The sequence below is a fragment of the Manis javanica genome, chromosome 1, assembly GCF_040802235.1.
Source record: "Manis javanica isolate MJ-LG chromosome 1, MJ_LKY, whole genome shotgun sequence".
NCBI lineage: Eukaryota > Metazoa > Chordata > Mammalia > Pholidota > Manidae > Manis > Manis javanica.
In genome coordinates, this window is record NC_133156.1 from 191,365,709 (window position 1) to 191,390,612 (window position 24,904).

A 24,904-nucleotide genomic window follows, 5' to 3' on the forward strand; every position below is an offset into this window, starting at 1 on the left:
TATAATGAGCACTGCTACAGAAAAGGGTGTAAGGGAAGTAAACATACTAAAAGAAGGGGGATCATGGTTAGTTTGGACACTTCGGCGAGCTCATTTACACAATTGGTAGTCCTTGATGTAACAGCAAGCCAAAATACGTTTAATACATTTTTTTTGGTATCATTAGTCTACAATTACGTGAGGAACATTATGTTTACTAGGTTCCCCCCTTCACCAAGTCCCCCCCTACAACCCCCATTACAGTCACTGTCCATCAGCGTAGTAAGATGCTGTAGAGTTTAATACATTTTTTACAATCTAACGTTTCTTTTATCTGCTTTCAGGTTCTTATCCGTAAGCATATGTTAAATTTTACATGTTCTCTCAGCATAATGGCATTTTCAATGTAGGTCTTTTGTCTAAAAGCACTTTGCCACGAAAATCCCTGACAGCTCTGGACTGGGTTAGAGGTCTCTTACTGTGTGCTCCTTAGTGTATCCTGTACCAGGGGAACCACAGATCAATAATAAAATTTCAATAGCAAAAGACACAGATAATAGCCAAGTGAGAACATTAAAAAATATTAAAAGGCATTTTAATAAAAAGCAAAGGTAGTATAACCTCATAATAAAACATTTTAATATATTTAGGCTTATGTAATATAAAATTTACTAAATTGCTCAGGTCTTTAATCATTTTGCTTTAGGTAAGAAAAATGTTTCTATTTGGAGTTTTACCCCCTCCACATCTTAGCATTTATTACACTTGGCTATTACTGTTTTTCTCATCCTTCCCCTATTCCCCAAAGTGTAAGTTTAATGATATCAGGGATCAGAGAAATGTTTTCATTACATTGTTACTGCTTGGTATACAGGTGGTCAGTATATAATTACTCGGTGAGCTGCTTATTATTGATCCATGTCCCCCAATTTACTTCATTCCTCTACTTTAAGGGCCTAATGATTTGGCCAGTATTTTCGCTCACTTGTATGCAGTAGACTAATGGCAGTGCAGAGGTTGGGGATGCCTGACCTTCATACAGTCAAATCCACATGTAACTTTTGACTCCCCACATGCTTTATTAGTAATAGCTTACTGTTGACTAGAAGTCTTACTGATAACAGTCAGTTAAAACATTTTGTATGTTGTATGTATCACATATAGAAAAAAATAAGTGGAGAAAAAAATTTCTTAAATTGTCACATTCAGGTTTTTTCCAGTATATTGAAAAAAAGTCTGTGTGAACCCACACACAGTTCAGACCCATGTTCATGGGTCAACTGTATGTACGTTTGATGTCTTTGAGGTTAAGTTTTGAAGTGAATGTTTACTTAATGAGCTATCATAAGTCAAAGACTAAATATTTGAGTGAAGAAAGACGAAGGGAAATTTTAATATGAGAAGAATAGAGAGTGTTTGCTAATCACTGAAGTAACTAACTTAAAGTAACTAGGACTGTCAATGGGTGTTTCTTCTCTGTCTTGGCTATACATGAACTAAAATTATCCAAGTAAACCGCTTAAATAAAAAGAATTTTGTGCTTGGATTAGAAAATTTAAACCTTAAAGAAGGAAGGGGAGAACGTCCTTTGTCCCTCCCTGAAAAACAATTTATAGGAAGATACCTGGATTTAAAAAATTTAAAGAGTCATCTTTTAATCTCTTAAAGCATATGGTTCACAGATTTTTCTTGAGATAGGTAAGAATTTGCTAACATTGTGAAAAGGGCTGGTGAATTTATGAAAAAATAGTACAAGTGATAAACTCAATAATGTTTAAGTACCTTGAATCCTGACCATCTTGCGAGCTTATTGGGATATGGTATTAGAGGTAACATGTATAGATCTCTCTGCTTCTAGCAGTGAAGTATGAATATGGCATGTGTATGTAACCAGCATTTTTCCACAAAAATATCTCTTTATTTCTCTTCTTTTCACCAAATAACCAGGTATTAGTCTCAAGTTATCTTGAAACTTTTTGCAGTAGCTTCCTAACTGGGCACCTTAAAACACACTTTCATGTCTTGTATAATTTCTGCCACAAAGGATTAGCATGGTATTTTAAGGACAGCACTGATTCTGTTACTTTCATGATTAAGATCTCCAACTATACTGAAGATCACACGTTCTAATGAGTTGCCTTTAAGCAATACTGGCTTTTAAAAATACTTTGCGGTTTTTTTTTGTTGTTGTTGTTGTTTTATTTTGTTTTTTTAAGCTTTGGGATATATTTGATATACACAATAAACTGCATATTTTAAAGTGTACTATTTAATAAATTTGACTTAGGCATATACCCATGAAACTACCACTATAATTCAAGGACTTCGTCTTTGTGAGTACCTTCTCCCTTTAGCCCCCCAATCTTTGTTAACTTGATGAGCTAGGAATAGTGACTGGATCACCTACCTGGTAGATGTATATTTAACTGCCCAGCTGTTTTCTTAAATGATTTTATCAACTTTATGTTCTTACCGGCAGTATATGGGTATACTTCATGTCCTCGCTGAAGTGTGGTATGGTTAGTGTTTTTATTTTAGCCGTTACAGATCACATATAATGGCTTGTCATTGTGGCTTTAGTTTGCGTTGCCCTAATAACTGTTGAACATCCTTTCACATTATCTGTATATGTAGTCTTACAAGTTGTTTGTCTTAACTTCCTACTGAAATTGATTGTTGTTGGATTTTGAAAAGAAAAATTAAGTTTTGGGGCTTTTAAGTCCTTGTGTCTAAGGCAAATCCATGGTAAAAATATTTGTTCCCTTCTTGTAGAATGTAATGTTTGAAACGTTTTCAGTCTAATCTCAGATTTGACAGGTCTGTTTATATATTTTTGCCAGTTTTATTCCATGATGAGGTAATCAAGGGAAATATAATTTTTTTTAAGTGGCAGTGTTTTCAAGATAATCAGTTCCAATTCCATTTAAGCAGAATACATTGACCAAAAACTATTTTCCTACCATGTGTAATCAAGATAACAGTTTGGTCCCTGCAGGGTTTCTTAATTATGTGTAACTTCCATAAGAGGTCTTCACTTGAGATCTAGCAATGCCTAATCCTACCTTGCATCCATGTAGCAGTAGGAGACACAAATCACCTATAGAAATAATTTGTTAAGTGGTAGATTTCAATAAAGTGGCTTTTTTGTTACAGGAAAAATCACGAATCTTAATAATACCTAACAATGTTTACCATTTTAAGTATAATTCATGTCAGTAAGTACATTGACAGTATTGTGCAACCATCATCACTGTCCATCTCGGGAACTTTTTCATCATCCCAGATATCCCTGAACATTAACTCTATCCAGTGTCAACCACTATTATTTTACAGCCACTATTATCAGTTACAATAATAATACATCATAACCACTGTTGCTCTGTGAATTTGCCTCTTCTGGGTAACTCATAAGGGCATACAGTATTTGTTTTTGTGCCTGGTTTATTTTACTTAGTGTATGTTTGTTTACAAGGTTCATATTTGCAGCACATATCAGAATTTCATTCCTTTTTAAGGCTGGATAAAGTGTGCATTGGTGGTATAGTGGTGAGCATGGCTGCCTTCCTTTTTAAGGCTGAGTAATGTGTGTATATATACCACATATTGTTTATCAGTTCAGTTCATCTATGGAGAGACATTTTGTTTCTACCTTTTGCTTACTAGAAATAATGATGCTATAAACTTAGTAAAATTTTAATTGCTGCATATCTTGTAGTGTTCTCCTCAGTGTCTGAGGCTGTAAACCCTTTTAAGAATGATGAATATTACAGATCATTCCTCTTAAAAATTACTAAACATGCAGGCAAAAAGTTAGTCTTGTTCTAGCCTTTCTATGGGAGCCCTAGGTTAAGAACTACTATTTTTTAGTTTAACTAGTTGTTTCTCACTTTGCTGTTTGTTTTCACAACTATTTAACTGAGAGAGGAATAGGAACAATATTCTGGATTCCTTTAGAAAATAAAGTTGAGGACAGATAACTAATTTTATTGACTATCTTTTTGATGATTGGTATTAATGGCTTGAATGGACCAATAATTGGTAATAAATGTGTGACATGGGAGAAAAAGAGAGTAAAAGGCATGACATGGGAAAATAGCCTTGCTTTCAATTGCATATGGCTTTGATGGTGAGATGTGCCAAATTTGTATTTTTTATAGCTTATAAAGGAAACCTATTTAAAGTGAAATTGATCAGATGCTTTTAAGTATTGCACAACTGTTGATTTTGCCTCTTTGTATTTTTACTTGTGTAATGGTGTTTTAAGGCTTTCCATTTTCTGTGGTATATGAAAATTAGTCATTGAAAGGAATCAGAATGTGCAACCTTTTCATTCAGATTTTACAGTTTAGAAATGTAGGGTTTTTTGCCTCTTACTCTGTAGGATCTTGTTTTTCATTGAAAACTTACTACATGGCAGTGTATCACTGACTAAATACAATAATGTAGGACCATAGATTTAAATTTTGAAAGGGCTTTTGTTTGCTTCCATGGGAATATGGCACCACCAGTGTGTTGTAGTCAGTAACTCCTCATATTTCAAAGGGTTTTAATGAATTGTCTTTATGAAAATCCAGGTTCAGTATATATTTCTTTTACTCTATCATTAAGTATCCAGTGTTTGCAAGATATTCTTTATAAATAAAATTACTAAATTTGCTGTGTAAGTTACCAGATGATGTTTAACTTTTAAGTCAGCATAGGATTTCTTTAAAACCATCTGTTTTAGCTAGCTAAAGTTGATACCTATCCACTTAAAATTTATATTAAATATTTGACCCTGCTTTTTTTGAAAGTGGGATTGTCGAACACATTTTGACATTGAGAAAATAGATTATACAAGATAAATGCACAAACTCAGGGATTTGGGAAATTTACACATCATAAGTTGCCTTCCAGTGACTAGTTAGGCATTTTTATACTGTATCTTTTCAAGAAATTATACATGGCTGGTCTTAGAAAAAAAGGAGTTAACACTTCTCAATAAATATTTGAAGGTTTAACCTTGAGAGGTTTAATTTTGTTCATATTGAGAAGAATAGGATGGGGTGGTACAATGGATAGAAATATCCTAAGTCACTGTATGAATCCTGTGAAAAAACTTGGTGACATAGTAACCATATAAGAACATGATTGCACTTGTTGTGACATACAAACTGAGAACTCTTCAGTGAGGTGTTCTCTGTTTTTGTTTTTTAATATATATATATATCAAGTTTTCCTGATTCTCAAGGAAGAACTTAGAAAGCTGCTGAAAGAAGTATCAGTTTCTTCACATACACTTTCTGAATACTTGGAAACAGATAGCACAAGATTACTAGTAAGGTTTTTACTGATAATGAAGCCTGTAAAGGTAGTACTTTGTTGTAAAAAGTTTGTTCTACGTGCACGTACAGACACTAATTCATTTGGCACAAAGAATAGGAGACACTGGGATTATCATTTTCTGTTGAATCTCAGAAGCTAAGCTTTTTCTGCTACTTGTGAAAATTGGCTTTTCTACCTTCCTGTGTGTGTCACCTTTGTTCTGTTTTCTTTTTAAGGTGCAGTTCACAATTGTAAAACCGTTCTTAATTGAAGTGCTTTTGTTTTTAAAATTTTGGGTAAACAACAGATGGGGTTTGGAGGAGTTAATGGTACTTGATCAAAGAATCCTTGTACCTACCAGTTGAGATTCTAGACAGATGACTTACGTGCAGTAGTAGTATTTGATAAAAAAGGTGTTGTTTATATATGATTCCATTGTTTTGAAGGGATAGAAGTACTGATCCTTGTAGAAATGACATTAAATTGAAACTTCTTTGTGGGAAACTTCCCATTTGTTTCTTGACTACTTATTTCACATTTTTCCTATTTGCATCTTTTACCCTCTGCTCCATCCACAGGTGAATTTCAGAAGCCTCTGAAAAGAGGGAGACCATATTTAATTCATTTAATTGGTAACAGAAGAGTTGAAGGATCTGCCTGATCCTATTTTTTTACTCCCTGAGGCTAAAAAAAGCCTCCCATCAGACATAAGTTGTCACTAGAGGCAATAGTAGCTTTAGACATTGCCTTGTTCTTTAAGACAGATTTAGAACAATATTGAATCTCTTACGGTGTTGTCAGTCATTTAATCTGAGAGGGTAGGTGTATTTTTGTTGTTCTAAACCTTGTGTTGCCTGTGTTAAGGTTTCAGAGGGATGCCTACTATGTATTTTTTATAGAATCACCCTTTATTTTTTAGGTTCTTAATGATGTGTAAAGAGCAGAAGGATCAGCAATACCAGAATTATGGTTTGATTAAGAGCTAAAGGATATTAAGGACATGAGTATTGTGTGGGTGACCCTAAATAATTGGTACAGTTCACACATTTTTAAAACAAATTTGATTCCCCATAATTGTTTTATTTTGAAAAATCACCTTATTAAAACTAGTCCTGATTTTATTTTGTCCACAAAGCCTCTTGTTATATGAATAATTTTAGACTTTAGAAAATGTTGCCCCAAAAGTAAAGACTGCATGAATGCCTAAAAAGTTGATACAACTGTAATAAAATGATCAAAATGAAAAAACTAATAGTAGTTTAGTACCTTTGATTAATCTATCGAGCCTTAGTTCAAATTTCATGTTTTCTTTCTTGTCCTTTTTCTGTTCTACAGCTCATTTAGTTGCATCTCTTTAGTCTCCTAATCCATAGCAGTTCTTAATTCTTGATTGCTATGTCTTTGACATTTTTGATGAGTCCTGGTCATTTGATTCATAGATTGTATTTCAGTTTAGTTTTGTCTACTGTTTTCTCATGATTAGGCTGAGGTTCCACATTTTTTGGCAAGAATATCACACAAGTAATACATCCTCAGCCCACTAAACCAAGACATGGGGTACATGATGTCAATGTGTTTAATAATTATTCATTTATTATTAATCTATCAGTTGATTATAGTGGTGCCTGCTGGTTTTCTTTGTACAAAATTAATTTTCATTTTGAGAGAGAGAGCTGTCTTGGGAAGACAATTTGAGACTATGCAGATGTCCCATTTCTTCTGAAAGGTTTGCCCATTTTAGTGTTCATCGATGGACCTTGCCTGCAACAGTTAGTATTGTGGTCTAATGTAGAACTGACTTTTAAAAATGTAAACAATAAAATTTTTATTAGATTGTTTGTGTTTGTACTTAAGTTTTTGGCAACCAGCAGGCAGTTTTTTAAATACTTCTTACACTGTAAATATTGGTACTACTTAAATTACATTTTCAGTTGGTAAATAACCCTGATTATAAGATACTGTACTAATAAAATTATTTCTATTTGGGACATTTTAGGAAAGGACAGTTTCAACATAATCAGTAAAAATTACTTACAAGTATGAATGAACAGAACCATAGGGTAATTGTAAATTTATACTTTAGCTCATGAAGATTATGTATATAAGCACTTTGTGGCCTTCAAGTTAGCTGTATTTCTTGGTAATTCTTATAGATAAATGTCTTCGTGAATGCCTTTTCAAGGAAAATTGAGTCCAGCACTCCAGATTTGTTAGATGAGGCTTGGCGGGGGGGACAGCCCCACAACTATATTTCCGAAGTTCAGATAGCTCTGAAATGTGAAGATCTTAATGGATTATTTGGTGGTAAAGCTTAAATTAAACAGATGTGAGAGTAATCTTTAGTGGGAAATAACTTTCAGGAGTATTAATATAAGTTCATTGCATTACATTACTTCAGAATTTAAGGCAACCTATAGTAGATGCTGTGTAAATTCTGAATGATGCAAATTAAAATCAAAGGCATGAAGTGTCTTCACTGTTCAAATAATAGGTTATTAAGATATCCTTAGGGAGAAAACACTACAAACAAAAACCCTGTTTTGACTTACATTGTAGTGGGGGGACTTAATGGTATAATTAAAATAAACTGGAAAGAGATAACATCTGGCCTTGATTTATAAATATTTCTACATAAATTTATAATGCTTTAAAAGTTATATATTTAGGGATTTTGTAGTTTTAACCCATAAAAAAATTACTTGATGTATGTATTTATTTAAATGAATAACATATTATTAGTCCCTTGTGTATTTTTATTTTGGAAAATCACGTATTGGTGTACTTGACTGGCATTAGCATTAAAGAATATCTTAGAGGATAATTTATTACTACTAAACCTATTTTGTAAAGGTTAACCAAAAAATTTTTAATGTAGTATACTAAAATGATTGACGTTTTCCAAAAAATGCCAGTATTGGTGATGGGATTGGCCTATTGATTTTACTGTTATCCCTTTCCCTCAGTTTTTTTGTTCTTGAAAATTTATTGGCATGCTGTAAAAGTATTGAATAATTTTTTTTTAATAGGAATTAAAAAATACGTTGTTGGCCTCATCATTAAGACGTCATCTGACCCAACTTGTGTAGAGGTAAGAGCTTTTTTGGAAATTATTGTGAGAGCATAAGATCATTTAAATATTGAATCTTCAGCTTAAGCCTATTTCAGACATACAAACACATACATGTAGAATCATTTACAATAGATCTGCAGTCATTTTTCTCTCAGGGATTGCCTGTGCTTATATTCTTTCTTATTACACTTACTATAGGTCCTCACTTAATCTGAACTTTTTTCTTTTCTTAGAAGGAAAAGGTGTATATCGGGAAATTAAATATGATTCTTGTTCAGGTAAGCTTAGTAGATTCACTGTTTTCTTTAAGAATTAAATGCCTCAGTTAGGCTGATAACTTGAACAAAATATCCAAACCTATTTTATCAAATGAGTAGACTAAGATCTTACAGAAGTAGTGTAGTAGTAGTTTTTACAATAACTGTAATAGTTCAGCTGCTGCCTAGAATTTGAAATTTTTAATTTGCTGTGGTAGGAAATACTATAAACCGTATCACTTTTATGGCTCCTATGTAGATGGGACTCATTAAAATTGTTCTTATTGTGGTACTGTGCATGTTTCCATGTCATCTATCTCAATCTTAATTCATAAGTCTTGGCCTTTGAATTCAGCATTTCATTTATTGACCTCTATACTTAGCTTCTCTTCAAACTTTCTTTTCAGACTTCAAAATTTTATATTTACCTTTTTTTTTTTTTTGTAATGCCATAAAATTTTCTGGAGAACGTTAGTTGGTATATGAGGGGGAAGAAAAAAGATTTTTATACTTAGTAAGTTTTGAAACAAAAATTTTCATTAAGTTTATAAAACTGAGGACTTTCTTTGTTGTAGCCTATCTGAATGGGGAGGGGGAGGAGTACAAACTAGTTACTTACCTCTTAAGGATAGGTGCTATCACAGAATGTCTGGTTGGGAAGTACCTAGTATACAAAATGTACGCTACAGACTTAACTCCATTACACTTTTGGTCAAAGATGATTCCATCCCTAATTGTAATGCCTCCTTTCTATCAAACGTAAATGTCCAAACCCTACTACATATCAAGGCCCAGATTTTCAGAGAAAGAAAATGCCTTTCCCTGCCCATCACCTTTGTATTTATTAGACTTAGATCTTTGAGTTTCCTAGGATAATTTGCACATATCTATTTGGGAGATACTGATATGTATAAACATTAGAGCCAGATAGGCCATTTGGGTCAATTAAGAGGAGTCATGAGCCATTTGACGCGGCGGACTTTCTGTGTTGTACTTCATCTTGTGTATTTCATGGAGGGTGGCACATTGGCTCTCTTAAGGGGGAGAAAATGAAGTGTTCGATAATTTGTTCCTACTTAGTTAGTATCACAGTTTTTTTGAAGTTTTATTTGCCAAAGACAAGTAAAATGAAATTAATATTTCTCCCCTTTATTATAGATACTGAAACAAGAATGGCCAAAGCACTGGCCAACTTTTATCAGTGATATTGTTGGAGCAAGTAGGACCAGTGAAAGTCTCTGTCAGAATAATATGGTGATTCTTAAACTCTTGAGTGAAGAAGTATTTGATTTCTCTAGTGGACAGATAACCCAAGTGAAAGCTAAGCATTTAAAAGACAGGCAAGTAATTTGTAGAATTTTTAAGTAATTTCTCAAGTAATTTCAAGAAATTGGGATAAACTTGTAAGGAATATGTGATCCTTAATATGTTAGGTTGCTTTTCTTTTTGAGGAGAAATTTAAATAGTTCTAAAATGAACCTACTGTAAATACTGGAGGCTTGACAAGTATATGTGGTGTTAAAGATGTCATACTTCTGTTGGCACAGCAAAACATCATATATCTTACACAAAAGGAATACAGGTTGACATTTCCCAGAAACCTCTTAGGGATGATCTGTTTTATGTGGTGACTACTTAATTATACATTTCAAGGAAATAACTTATGTCCAAATGCCAACTGAATTCTTACTAGTCCTGTATCTTGTCAGTTCCCCTGTAGCTAGTTAACTAGGAATATGCCAGACTTATTTTCTTCTACCTGAGAATAAAAATTTGTTCTAGTCACTAGAGCACAGCCATTTCTTACCTTTGCGTATTCAAACTGGCTTCAGAATTCACCATTTTTCTTCCGGGTTGGTATATAAGCACATTTTAGAATTTAGGATATATACCTAATGCCACTTCTTTTATCTGAGAGTTTTATTTCAACTATCTTGATTAAAAAGATAAAATTGAAATTATTCAAATAGAGTAAGGATTCCAGAAAACCCAAACCTCCAAGAAACAGAATTCAGTGCTTAAAAGGCAGTCTGTATATGTGAATTTTAAAAGGTGATATTACACATGGCTTTAATAACATTGTAGCTTTTGATGAACTTACTGCTATTTGTGTGAAAATAGAAGTAACTGACATTTTTAATGATCAGAATGCTGAAATTTCTAATGTATGTAAATGATTACAGTACTTCTATATACTAACCTAATGATTTTTTTTTAGTATGTGCAATGAGTTCTCACAAATTTTTCAGCTGTGTCAATTCGTGATGGTAAGTGCTTTTAACTCTGTTTTTTTAAATAATGATTATAAGATTATAGTTACTTATAGGTATGTTTTTGTTGCAGGAAAATTCCCAAAATGCTCCACTTGTACACGCAACTTTGGAAACATTGCTCAGATTTCTTAACTGGATTCCACTGGGATATATTTTTGAGACCAAGTTAATCAGCACATTAATTTATAAGGTACATTGAGTATATGTCAGTTGTGTTTATTACAGAATAATTGTATATATTCTCTTAGTTTGTAATGCTCTTTCATATAGAAAAAACATGCATTCATAGCCAAACCACTCTTGTTTCTGTGATGAAGAAACTGCTCAGAAGAACTTTCCCATGTTTCAGCTGGTAATTCTTTGAAATAGTGTCAGAATTTTATGATTGTGCCATTTATGCCATGTGATCTTACAAATTCCATGTGAACAACTATTAACAGGTGTGATTTTACTTCAGTTGATTATATATAGGTCACTAGGTAAGTAAAGAGATATTTTTACAACATGCAGTCTTGTATTTTTTTTCCTGATAATTTTAAGCAGTAGCATATAATGCCATGTAAAGTCTTAAAATTGCTCATTCAGATACCAGTTGGTTGTATTATCTTACCACATGTTTTCTTGGCAGATGTAATAAATAACTTACGTGCTTAATCAAGACAATAAAAGCAGACCATTATAACGTAGATTTGGAGTTTCATAGCTTAGAGCTTGATATGGTGATACTCTTCTAATATGTGAATTTATAATATTAGAGACATTTTATTGACAATTTACATAAAATTTTTTGTTGTCAGCAGTACTGCAAGGAACATTCCTTATATATAGGATATCTATGTACTTGTCCAAATACTTGGCTTTAAGTAAATTTTTATTCATGTTAGTATCAGGTTAATATATGTTCACTTTTAAGGCTGATGCTTACCAAATTTCCATTCACAAATGATACAGTTTTTCTACTTTCTTAACAACAAAACATCAAAGAACCCCATTTCCCACCCTTATATTAATCCTAGATGTATTACCCATCTCCTAAAATCCTAAGCAGTTACAAATATTGAGTCCTTTTTAGATTATACAGAAAACATGATATCCTTAAAAGTCAGTCATGCAACAGGTCCTGGAAAGTTACTGAGCAACTTTGTATTGTTTTTAGATGTCTGAGGAAACATCAGAAGAAAGCTGTTTGCTCCTGAAGCATTTACTGTGTTTTGGGTGGATAATAAAATTCCTCAAAATACATGTGCAAAACCAATCATATCACCAGTTTACATAATTTTTTTCTCAGCGTTCGTATTTATTAAATCCTTTGTGGGTTTTTTTTTTGTTAAATTCAAGTAAAGTGTTTTAGGCCATTTAACTTTAGTCTTATTTTTCTTTTTAATTAAAATAGTTCCTGAATGTTCCGATGTTCCGAAATGTCTCTCTGAAGTGCCTCACTGAGATTGCTGGTGTGAGTGTAAGCCAATATGAGGAACAATTTGTAACACTATTTACACTGACAATGATGCAGCTAAAACAGGTAATACAACCCTCTTAAATACTAAATTTTAATGGCTTAGAAAAAAATTGGATTGGTGTTAAACCATTTCAGCACATCTTATGATAGATCAGCTATAATTTATGTATTACATAAAGTCAGAGTTACCCAGAAATTCTTAGGAATATTTTGAAAGTTCTTTAAAGATTCTGAGAGTGTGATGCCAATTTATTTCTACTGGATTTACAAACTTGGGAACCTGGGGTTTAATATCAGCTCTGCTTCTGACGTTAAGGCTCTAAAATGAAGGATTTATCCAAGTCCTAGTCTGATTAGGTATATATGAAATGATCTCGAAGGTTAGTCATACTACTTCACTGTATATGTTTGTGATCTGAAGGGTAAATTAAATATTTTTACATTTTTAATTATAATGAAGAGGGGAATGTCTGACAGGAAAATATCAAAGGATAATCTTTGAGAAGGTCTTACTACTGCCAACATTTAAGAGTGATAGAATCTTTGGACTTAAATGTGTTGTGTCTTTTTGTTGATTTTAAAATGCAGGCTGATGGTCCGTATTTTAAATTTGCAGATGCTGCCTTTAAATACCAATATTCGACTTGCATATTCAAATGGTAAAGACGATGAGCAGAACTTTATTCAAAATCTCAGTTTGTTTCTCTGTACATTTCTTAAGGAACATGGTCAACTTATAGAAAAAAGATTAAATCTCAGGGAAACACTCATGGAGGTAGGTGGGCTTTGAGGAGCCTTTGGCTTCTGAAATTCTTCTCCACATAATAATTAAAACTCCTAAGAAGTATACCTTTGTTTTAAAATGTAGGAACTTCTTACCTGTTGTCTATACATTATAAATATATGTTGTTAATTCTCTTATAGTTATAAGCTGAGTTTCCTGATTTTGTGTGCCTACATACTGACAGATCAGTAATATATTATAAACACTAAATTGTTAGGATGAAAAGTCTATAAAGACCTTATTTTAAAATTGAGGTGTAATGCACATAACATAAAAATTACCCATTTTAAAGTGTACAGTTCAGTGGAATTTAGTACATTGAGTATTGTCAACCATCTGTCCATTTCAAAACATGCCACAATCCACAAAAAGTGGTGTACTCATTGATAGTCACTCCTTCATTCCATTCTCCCTAGTCCCTAGTAACCGCTAAAAAATGCTCTGTCTTTACGAAGGTACCTCTTCTGAACCTTTCATATAAATGGAATCATAGTATGTGGTCTTTTGTAGTTAGCTTGTTTCACTTAGCATGTTTTTAGGGTCCATCCATGTTAAAACATGTATTTCACCCCTTTTATGGCTGAATAATAGTTGTATGGGTATATCACATTTTGTGTGTCCATTTAGCATTGATGGACATTTGGATTGCTTCTACCTTCTGGCTGTTTGTACACAGTACCTTTTAATGTATGTACTGTTTTCAGAGACTTAGTACGTATTAACAGACATTACATAAGGTTTTTGAAAGCATTCTAGGACGTCTCAGAAGAAATCACAGCCTCATAATTTCTACAGTTTATTGGATTAGTAAACCTCAGTTGTGCAAAACAAAACATAAATTTTTATTTCCTGTTGTGACAACTGGAAAGCAGTTTTGAGGTTGGTTAGTAATACCTAAGGATTGTTTTAATTGCTTTGGTCTTACACATAGGCCCTTCATTATATGCTATTGGTGTCAGAAGTGGAGGAAACAGAAATCTTTAAGATTTGTCTTGAGTACTGGAATCATTTGGCAGCTGAGCTCTATAGAGAGAGCCCATTCTCTACATCTGCCTCTCCGTTGCTATCTGGAAGTCAACATTTTGACGTTCCTCCCAGGAGACAACTGTATTTGCCTGTACTATCCAAGGTAACCATGAAGTGGGTTGGCTGAGTGCTCTTGCTGTTGCTTACTGTGATTTTGAGGACTGAAAGGAAATAATGGCCTTTAGTTTTTGGCTACTGTATCCAAATACATGAGCTACAGAAAGAATCCAACTTGCTTTGCATGTTGAAACCTAGAACACAAAAGGATTGGTTTAAGAACTTTTGTTGTCAGAAATGTAGGCCTTCTACAAGAAGCACCAGCACCACACGTACGTTTGTTAGAAATACAAATTAGGAGGCCACCCACAAGTCTATTGAATCTGTCTGCCAATGAGATACCAGAAAGATTAATGACAGGTGACTTATACTCATGATGAATAAAAATATGGTTGTAGAATGGTACTTTAAATATGTTTATATTATAGGAATAATTTTGTTTGGTGTGTTGGTACTAAGTGAATATATTGCAATTTTCGCTTCGTTTGATACCGCTAATAGCAAAAATTAAAAAATTTTTCTTCTGATAGGTCCGTTTATTGATGGTTAGTCGTATGGCTAAACCAGAGGAAGTATTGGTTGTAGAAAATGATCAGGGAGAAGTTGTGAGAGAATTCATGAAGGACACAGATTCCATAAATTTGTATAAGAATATGAGAGAAACATTAGGTAAGTCAATAACTACTTTGAATCTAATCTTTATGTTTGTAATTTTATTGTAGGGTAGAAATACACTAGGGAAATGTGGTTCTCTCTTCCGAATCTGTTAATAACAATCTTTACAAATATGCTGTTACTCCTTAGTAAAAATCGTTTTGTGTTTGAAACATCTGTAATTTTTTTCCTTCCTTTGTAGTTTATCTTACCCACCTGGATTATGTAGATACTGAAAGAATAATGACTGAAAAACTTCACAATCAAGTGAATGGTACAGAGTGGTCATGGAAAAATTTGAACACATTGTGTTGGGCAATAGGCTCCATTAGTGGAGCAATGCATGAAGAGGATGAGAAACGATTTCTTGTAACTGTAATAAAGGTATGCACGTGATATGTGTGAACTGGAACCATTAGGTTAAGTGTATTTCATTTTAAATGACTGAAATCTGCTTGTTTTACAGGATCTATTAGGATTATGTGAACAGAAGAGAGGAAAAGATAATAAAGCTATTATTGCATCAAATATCATGTACATAGTAGGTCAATATCCAAGATTTTTAAGAGCTCACTGGAAATTTTTGAAGACTGTAGTTAACAAGCTCTTTGAATTCATGCACGGTAAATCATTGTTCAGTGTATTATATCATTTATTTTTTTGAACAACAAAAAACATTTTTCTTAAATTCTTTGATAAATATTTTTGTTTTGTTAGAGACCCATGATGGAGTCCAGGACATGGCTTGTGATACTTTTATTAAAATAGCTCAAAAATGCCGCAGGCATTTTGTTCAGGTTCAGGTTGGAGAAGTAATGCCATTTATTGATGAGATTTTAAACAACATAAACACTATAATTTGTGATCTTCAGCCTCAACAGGTATGTAGAACACTGCATATTTCTCTTAGAAAGTAACTGCTGTTCTGATCAGAATTCATTAATGGGAATAGAAAGAGTGCCACTATTGGGTTTAGTTCAGGTGCTTCTGGTTAAGTTTTTACAGTAAGTCAGGAATATAACCAGAAGTATGTTAAGCTATTTCCTACTTCATAGAAATATTTCTGACACTTGTAATAAAAGTAGTTGTTTTAGTACAGAATTAGTACAAATGTGAATTGTTGGTGTGTGGTTTTTACTTCTCGTGCATAAAAGTAAAATGTCTTTTAACACAGGTCCATACGTTTTATGAAGCTGTGGGGTACATGATTGGTGCACAAACAGACCAAACAGTACAAGAACATTTGATAGAAAAATACATGCTACTCCCTAATCAGGTTTGGGATAGCATAATCCAACAGGCAACCAAAGTAAGTTTCATTAGTTTTTGTAAATAATGGAATTTTAAGAAATTTAAGAAGACAATATTATTTACAGAAGTAGTGAATTTAGTATCTATGATTTGTATGTCTGATCCTAATGATGCTTTTGCACATTAAAAATAATTGTATTATATTTTTATTCTGTTTTGATGGTAAACTGGGAATGTTTGACACACTTTTCTTAGTGGAAGGCATAGGTAGTAAAAAATTCCATGTTAATTTTACCATTTAGGATTGTAAATATGGTGGTTTAAAGCAAAGCAGGTAGTAGTTTTTGCTTCAGTAATTACAGGGATAATTCTTATGTGAAAAATGGCATTTGTCCTTCACAGAATGTGGATATACTTAAAGATCCTGAAACAGTCAAGCAGCTTGGTAGCATATTAAAAACAAATGTAAGAGCCTGCAAAGCTGTTGGACATCCCTTTGTAATTCAACTTGGGAGAATTTATTTAGATATGCTTAATGTATACAAGTGCCTCAGTGAAAATATTTCTGCAGCTATCCAAGCTAATGGTAAGTGATTCTGAACTCTTACAGAGTGATGTATAACATGTAGTTGTACATTCACTGCCTTATCATAAGCACTCAGGATTTATTAGATTTAAATTAACCCTCCCATGCCCCAGATAACCAATTTTTTTAACCACTTAACACACTTTCCCATACAGAATTAGTCTTATTTTCCCAATAATTCATCTGTGCTGTTCATTTGTCTTAAATTTTTTAATTGGACATGTAACACCCAGTGTACAATTTTAGTTATGAAGTGGGTTTCACTGAACTGTTTTTGTTTTTGTTTTTTTGCTTTGGGGCTGCAGAGCAGGAAGACAGCTGGGAAAGTTTGGAAAGAGGTAATACTTAAGTAGATGAGTAAAATTTTCCAAAGAAAAGGAAGGAAGGAATGTGGGTTAATGGGTTGTAGATGCAGATGGCACTCTTCTGGTTCTTAATTGGGTATGTTTCACAGAATGGCACTGCCATTCTGTGTTTTTTGTTTTGTGTTTTTGTTTGTTTTTTAAGGTATCATTGATATACAATCTTAAGAACATTTCATAAGAGCAGCCATTGTGGTTACTACATTCATGCATATTGTTGAGTCCTGCCCCCCCTCCACACACAAACACACACCCCACCACAGTCACTATCCATCAGCGTAGCAAGATGCCACAGTCACTACCTGTCTTCTCTGTGCTACATTGTCTTCCCTGTGACCCACACATACACTGTGTGTGCCAATCGTAATGCCTCTCAATCCCCTTCTCCCTCCCTCCCCACGCACCCTCCCTCACCCCTCTCCTTTGGTAACCCATAGTCCCTTCTTGAACTCCGCGAGTCTGCTGCTGAGTCCGCTGCTGATTAGTTCCTTCACTTTGGCTTTGTTGTTACACTCCATAAATGAGGGAAATCATTTGGTACTTGTCTTTCTCCACCTGCCTTACTTCGCTGAGCATAATACCCTCTACCTCCATCCATGTTGTTATGAATGGTAGGATTTGTTTTCTTCGTAGGGCTGAATAATATTCCATTGTGTATATGTACCACATCTTCTTTATACATTCATCTGATGAACACTTAGGTTGCTTCCATATCTTGGCTATTGCAAATAGTGCTGTAATAAACATAGGGGTGCATATGTCTTTTTTAATCTGAGAACTTGTTTTCTTTGGGTGAATTCCTAGGAGTGGAATTCCTGGGTCAAATGGTGTTTCTATTTTTAGTTTTTTGAGGAACCTCCATATTGCTTTCCACAATGGTTGAACTAATTTACATTCCCACAAGCACTGCAGGAGGGTTCCCCTTTCTCTGCATTCCTGCCAGCATTTGTTGTTCCTAGTCTTTTCGATGTTGGTCATCCTTACTGGTGTGAGGTGATATCTCATTGTGGTTTTAGCTTGCACTTCCCTGATAATTAGCAATGTGGAGCATGTTTTCTTGTGCCCATTGGCCATCTGAATTTTTTCTTTGGAGAACTGTCTGTTCAGATCCTCTGCCCATTTTTTAATAGGGTTATTTTTTTTTTCAGTGTTGAGACATGTGAGCTCTTTATATATTTGGATGTTAACCCCTTGTTGGGTATGTCATTTACGAATATATTCTCCTCTACTGTAGGATGCCTTTTTGTTCTGATGGTGTCCTTTGCTGTACAGAAACTTTTTAGTTTGATGTAGTCCCATTTGTTCATTTTGCTTTTGTTCCCCTTGCCTGAGGAGATACGTTCATGGAAAAGTTGCTTGTATTTATATTCAAGAGAGTTTTGCCTATGTTTTCTTCTAGGAGTTTCTTGATTTCATGACTTGCATTTAGGTCTTTGATCCATCTCAAGTTTACTTTTGTGTCTGGAGTTAGACAGTAATCCAGTTTCATTCTCTTGCATGTAGCTGTCCGGTTTTGCCAACATCAGTTGTTGAAGAGGCTGTCATTTCCCCATTGTATATCCATGGCTCCTTTATCATACATTGATTGGCTAAATCATGTGTGGGTTTATATCTGTACTCTCTATTCCATTGATCTGTGGGCCTGTTCTTGTGCCTGTATTGAATTGTCTTGATTACTGTGGTTCTGTAGTAGAGCTTGAAGTTGGGGAGTGTAATCCCCCCCTACTTTATTCTTTTAAAGGATTGTTTTGGCTATTTGGGGTCTTTTGTGGTTCCATGTGAAGCTTAGAACTATTTGCTCTAGTTCTTTGAAGAATGCTGTTTTTATGTTGATAGGGATTGCATTTAATCTGTAGATTGCTTTAGGCAGGATGTCCATTTTGACTATTAATTCTTCCTATCCATGAGCATGCGATGTGTTTCCATTTATTGGTGTCTTTAATTTCTCTCCTGAGTGTCTTTCAGGTCTTTCACCTCCTTGGTTAGGTTTATTCATAGATATTTTATTCTTTTTGATGCAATTGTAAATGGAATCGTTTTCCTGATTTCTCTTTCTGCTAGTTCATTGTTAGTATATAGGAATGCAACAGATTTCTGTATATTAATTTTATATCCTTGGATGGTATTTTTTTAGGCGAGATGGTTACAAAGCAGCCGTTAATTAGAAGTATGCGAACAGTAAAAAGGGAAACTTTGAAGTTAATATCTGGCTGGGTGAGCAGATCGAATGATCCACAGATGGTAAGTGAGATGTTAGGCCTTCTGTGTTTTCATTTGATGCTGCACTCTAGGGTATGTTACATCACTTTATGCTTCTAGCTAATTCAAAAGTAATTTTCGATGTCTACATTTGGGGTGGCTCTTACTGCATTCTGTTTACTGAAATTCTTGAGTTCTTTAAACACTTCTGTAGCATCTTTCAAAGAAATTGCTGTTAGTAGGCAACAGTCGTGACACAAAACAGGATAGCCAAGAAGATGGGGGCATTTAAATTTCACCACAGATGGAGTTCACATAAAATTTTTGTGTTAGGGTTTTCAGAGTAAGTTACAAAGCTGCCATTGGTTTACCTCTGCAGTGAGAGAAAGTATTTTACCAGTTGAAGGTTTGAAAAAGCCACATTTCTTCTTCTTCCTTTTAGTTTTAAGTCATTTCCAAAAAGGAAAAATGTTTTTCAGAAACTAAACCATCTGTGTATCTCTGAACTTGGAAAAATGTGCATTATTTTTGTTAACTCCATTTCATTCTCTAGATTCTTGGAACAGTAAAAAAAAAAAATTCTATTCCTGTTACCACTGCTTTGTGGACATAGTGGTTGACTTTCATAATTTTGAAATTGCAATATTGTTCTTACTGATCAGGAAACTTGTTCAGAAAACAATTGTAGAATTCTCTATCAAATACTGGAAGGTTTTGAACATCCGTAATACAAGATCAAAATTTATTTAATATTGTAAAGTAAAAAGTAGAATTAATTGACATTGTGAAGTTCATAATTTACAGTAAATAGCGTGGACCGACCAGTTCTAGGAGTATGTGGTATTAATAACAAGGAGGGTATTGTATTTTACAACTAAAATTTATGTTGAGGTTTGGGTTGGTGAATTCAGGGATACTCAGAAGTACTTAAGATCCAGTTTGTAAAGACAGAATTGTTTTACTCAATGTTAAGAGTAAAATGAGAATCATTTCTAGTTTAAGAGAACAAGTTGGGAAAATGTGCTTGTCCTTCAAATGTTGTAAGACTTGTTGAGTATCGTGGGACACTACTAACAACTAGTAACCTTCAGTTAAACGAAACATTGGTTGTATTTCGGGTACTCGATAGAAAACCTGTTAAAAGCATGGAAGTTAATACCTTAATGTGACCCTGTTTCTTGAGAGTCATGAAAACTCAACTCTTTCTAGTTTAGTTCCAATTCCTTTTATGAGAATAAAGGTTATTAATTCTGTTTAATAAAGTAAAAAAATTGTTGAGTGTCTACTCTTGGTTAGATACGTGTTCTTTGGTTTTTATAGATACTGTTCATTGAAGAACTTGATGCAGTATTTATTAGGAAAACTTTGCTTAGCTTACTCATCCTATATATAGTATCCTTATAATCTTGTTCCTTCAAGAGTAACTTGGAGCCAGCCACTTGATTTGGGGCCTCAGTGTCTTTTAATAATTACAGATTTGAAGTATATGATGTCCATGGCTCGTTCCAGCCTATTACTGAATTGGTTTTTTATGGTAAAAAGTTTTAATGTTATAAAAACCTAAACAAACCTCGGGCTTTTCCAGTTTCCAGCAGATAATCAATCTGAATCTTCTGGACAACACTGACCTGTTTATAAATAGTTAGCAAGTGCCCAAATTATACTTAAAAGTTTTTTTTTTATTAACAGGTTGCTGAAAATTTTGTTCCTCCTCTGTTGGATGCAGTTCTCATCGATTACCAGAGAAATGTTCCAGCTGCTAGAGAACCAGAAGTGCTTAGTACTATGGCTATTATTGTCAACAAGTTAGGAGGACATATAACAGCTGAAATACCTCAAATATTTGATGCTGTTTTTGAATGCACATTGAATATGATAAATAAGGTATGTGATTTACATTTCAGTTATGGGAAATTCTGCAGTATCCTTGTAACTCTTGAAAGCATAAATGATATTTATGAGAGCAATAAAATTTTTAAGCTTGGAGCTAAATATTTGAACTCCTAGACCAGGGGATTCTGTTTTAATTTATAAAAAAACGTTCACAGTAAAAGAGTGAATTTGACAGATTATAATTATCCCAGAGAGCAGCTCTAGCTAGCATTTACTGAAAATTGCTGCATTTTAGGCATTAAGAATTGAGTTGTATTAATGTGTTTGAATGAATGAAATGGTGGGTCTACATTTCAGTTACAAAAGTTTAATATACATTTTGAATAAATGGAAAAATATATTAACCAAGAAGAAGAAATGTAGGTATGAGTGTACAAATTTATACAGTAGCTGACATTTTCGTTAATCTGTGTTAGTGGTCTCAAAGTCACTAAAAGTGGTACTGATAGTCTCAGTTATTAGAAAATAATGTTTTACATTGGGATTTGATGAGTTATCTTTGTAATCAGGTGATCTTGTGATCCTTCATTTTGGTAATTCATTTGTGTAATAAATGGTAATTTCGTTTTCTGGGAGCGGGGAATTATACTGTCTTTCGGTTTGCCTTTCGAGAGACGCATGAGATCCACTGACAAATTCAAACACTTACACTGTATTAGGGCTTGCTCCCCACCTCCCACCCCACCCCCCATTTAACATAATTAGACAATGAAACTATTTTGTTCTCACCCTTTATTTTTAGGACTTTGAAGAATACCCTGAACACAGAACAAACTTTTTCTTACTACTTCAGGCTGTCAATTCTCATTGTTTCCCAGCATTCCTGGCTATTCCACCTGCACAATTTAAACTTGTTTTGGATTCCATTATTTGGGCTTTCAAACATACTATGAGGAATGTTGCAGATACAGGTAAATAAATAGAAATAATGTCCTTTTATTTATTTGCCTACCAATCCACAAATTTTTTACACCTTAGGGATGTATAGGTGTAGATAGATAGGTATCACACTTTTCAGGGTTTGGTTTGAGGGCAAAAGTTCCGTGTGTAGTTCTAAGTCCTAAATGAAGTTCAGTCATCTGTTCCAGAGTTTATCCATGGGCAGGGTTGAGTTACAGAAAGAGAGAGGGAGAACACTTAATATCCTCACCAATAAGTGTTTTCCCTCGTGCTCTTCCTCTGACATTAAGGGTCAAGGATAAAACAAAAGAATATTCTTAGCAGGAGGGCTCTTGATTGGTTTTGTTTTAAAGTAGTGTTAATTGGTTTATGTAATAGAAATATCTGCTTAGTTGTGTTGTTTTTTTTGGAGTGAATGTGGAAGGAATCAACTAAACATCCAGAAGTACTGGAAAATTGATAATGGTTATTGACCTGTAAGTAAGCAGGCATGGATTCTAATTGAATTTCCTTACTGAAATAACTTACTCTTAAGATAATTTTAGGCAAAGGATTGTTAGTCATTTTTAGCAGAAAGGAGAGGAGAATGGGCTTTGAATCAGCATAGTTTAGTAGTAGAAATATTGTCATATGAACGTTAATAGTCTTAATAACTTTCGGTATGTTTTAGGCTTACAGATACTTTTTACACTCTTACAAAATGTTGCACAAGAAGAAGCTGCAGCTCAGAGTTTCTATCAGACTTATTTTTGTGATATTCTTCAGCATATCTTTTCTGTTGTGACAGACACCTCACATACTGCTGGTAAGAATTTAAAGCCATAAAAATGTTAGTTTTTCAGTTATTACAACTTGGAGTTTATAATAATGTTCTTTATCTACAGGTTTGACAATGCATGCATCAATACTTGCATATATGTTTAATTTGGTTGAAGAAGGAAAAATAAGTACACCATTAAATCCTGGAAATCCAGTTAACAACCAAATGTTCATTCAAGAATATGTGGCTAATCTTCTTAAATCGGCATTCCCTCATCTACAAGAGTAAGTATACTTTTTAATGAACTTAGAATTTTTAATGTGAAAAGATGTGATTATTTAATCACTGTGTTTTTAATTTGCAGTGCTCAAGTAAAGCTCTTTGTGACAGGGCTTTTCAGCTTAAATCAGGATATTCCAGCTTTCAAGGAACATCTTAGGGATTTCCTAGTACAAATAAAGGTATGTATTTTACTTGGAGTTGCAGAGTTAAGACTGAATATGATTTAGTTGTTGCATTGTGGAATTAACTACTTTCTCTGTAATGCAAAATGAGTGGGCTTTTTAAATGTACAGTCTTAGTACTAGCCTGTAGTATTTCTAGAATGAAAATCTAAATTAAGGCTAATAAGAGAAGGTTTGAAATGTTGCTTGGAAGCTTCTTATTAATGTGCTTCATTATAGATGATTTAAATGTCTATTGCAGTATTGTGATTGAATCCTGCAGGTATTTTTCCGGAGTGGAATAGGTGTGAGAACTAGTTCCTTTTGGGATTTTATATGCATTTTGTTAGTGAGGAATGCATTTTAGGGAACCATGACAATTAGCAAATACCAACTTAATTTCTACTGCTAGTACAGTGTTCCATTCAAACTTACGGAAGAGGTATTTTTTTCTTTATCTTATTTTAAAGAAATTCAAAACTGAAAACCCATACATAGTTCGATATCTCATCCATGATCGTTAAATAACAATTGGTCATATAATACATTTGGGTTTTTTTCCTCCAAAATACAAACTTTTTTTAAATTTAAATATGTCAGCTAAGTGTAAAATATTAATTTGTAAACTAGAATGCAAAGGAGAATGAATATCATCCAAAACGCAGCTGTTAAGACAGTGATAATGTAGCTAAACTTGATCATTAATCTTAGTAGAAAGAGCGTTAGATATCTTAGGAAGTTTATTTTATATGTGCCATCACAATATGCCTTTTTTGTTACTACTACCCCCTCTATCTTTTTTTCACCTAACAACTTTGGTTTTTACTTCAGCTACATGGAATTATATCAATAAACTATCATAACCCAAATTCATCAATAAGGAAGTGTGTATCTTTTTTTTTCCTCCCCAAAGGCAGTTTATTTTCCAAAATTGAAACTTACTACTATGTTGCTTTTTCAACTATCCGTTTTCATAGGAGTTTGCAGGTGAAGATACATCTGACCTGTTTTTGGAAGAAAGAGAAACAGCCCTTCGACAGGCTCAGGAAGAGAAACATAAACTTCAAATGTCTGTCCCCGGCATCCTTAATCCACATGAAATTCCAGAAGAAATGTGTGATTAAAATCAGAAGTCATGTTGCTTTTTTTTTCCTCTGCCAACTGTTAGCAGAAGAAAACAGCATCTGGATATTTGTCGACCAAAATGATGCCAATTTGTAAATTAAAATGTCACCTAGTGGCCCTTTTTCTTATGTGTTTTTTGTATAAGAGATTTTCTGTGAAATATTCTTCCATTGTTTAATTAAGCTTTTGTTTTGGTCATCATTATTTAGTTTGCATGAAGTTGAAAATTAAGGCATTTTTTAAAATTTTACTTCATGCCCATTTTGTGGCTGGGATTGGGGGAGAAGGCAAATTTGATTTAAACATACTTGTAAATTCTAATGCAAAATTATACAGTTTTTCCTGTAAACAATACCAATTTTAATTAGGGTGCATTTTCTTTCTAGCCTGTATTTCAGCCTAGAAGAAAAGATAATGAGTAAAACAAATTGCATTGTTTAAGAGGATTATAGTGCTGCATTGTCTGAAGTTAGCACCTCTTGGACTGAGTCGTTTGTCTAGACTACATGTATTACCAGTCTG

At 33.7% G+C, this 24,904-nt stretch overlaps 1 protein-coding gene across 2 annotated transcripts in view; it reads left to right on the top strand.

Moving 5' to 3' along the window:
* Nucleotides 1-24,497, top strand: part of XPO1 (exportin 1) — a 38,627-nt gene extending 14,130 nt beyond the window's left edge. For both annotated transcript variants that reach the window (XM_017669795.3, XM_017669796.3), the window contains 21 exons: nucleotides 8,310-8,371; nucleotides 8,587-8,631; nucleotides 9,769-9,950; nucleotides 10,829-10,877; nucleotides 10,954-11,073; nucleotides 12,277-12,405; nucleotides 12,959-13,117; nucleotides 14,058-14,255; nucleotides 14,740-14,878; nucleotides 15,066-15,247; nucleotides 15,330-15,486; nucleotides 15,581-15,744; nucleotides 16,038-16,172; nucleotides 16,517-16,700; nucleotides 19,197-19,303; nucleotides 20,951-21,145; nucleotides 21,897-22,065; nucleotides 22,725-22,859; nucleotides 22,939-23,098; nucleotides 23,179-23,275; nucleotides 24,235-24,497. In XM_017669795.3, coding sequence (XP_017525284.1) covers nucleotides 8,310-8,371; nucleotides 8,587-8,631; nucleotides 9,769-9,950; nucleotides 10,829-10,877; nucleotides 10,954-11,073; nucleotides 12,277-12,405; nucleotides 12,959-13,117; nucleotides 14,058-14,255; nucleotides 14,740-14,878; nucleotides 15,066-15,247; nucleotides 15,330-15,486; nucleotides 15,581-15,744; nucleotides 16,038-16,172; nucleotides 16,517-16,700; nucleotides 19,197-19,303; nucleotides 20,951-21,145; nucleotides 21,897-22,065; nucleotides 22,725-22,859; nucleotides 22,939-23,098; nucleotides 23,179-23,275; nucleotides 24,235-24,381 — 2,915 coding nt within the window. In that variant the 3' untranslated portion in view covers nucleotides 24,382-24,497. The remainder of the gene's footprint in view (nucleotides 1-8,309; nucleotides 8,372-8,586; nucleotides 8,632-9,768; nucleotides 9,951-10,828; nucleotides 10,878-10,953; nucleotides 11,074-12,276; nucleotides 12,406-12,958; nucleotides 13,118-14,057; nucleotides 14,256-14,739; nucleotides 14,879-15,065; nucleotides 15,248-15,329; nucleotides 15,487-15,580; nucleotides 15,745-16,037; nucleotides 16,173-16,516; nucleotides 16,701-19,196; nucleotides 19,304-20,950; nucleotides 21,146-21,896; nucleotides 22,066-22,724; nucleotides 22,860-22,938; nucleotides 23,099-23,178; nucleotides 23,276-24,234) is intronic.
* Nucleotides 24,498-24,904: the final 407 nt, after the last annotated feature.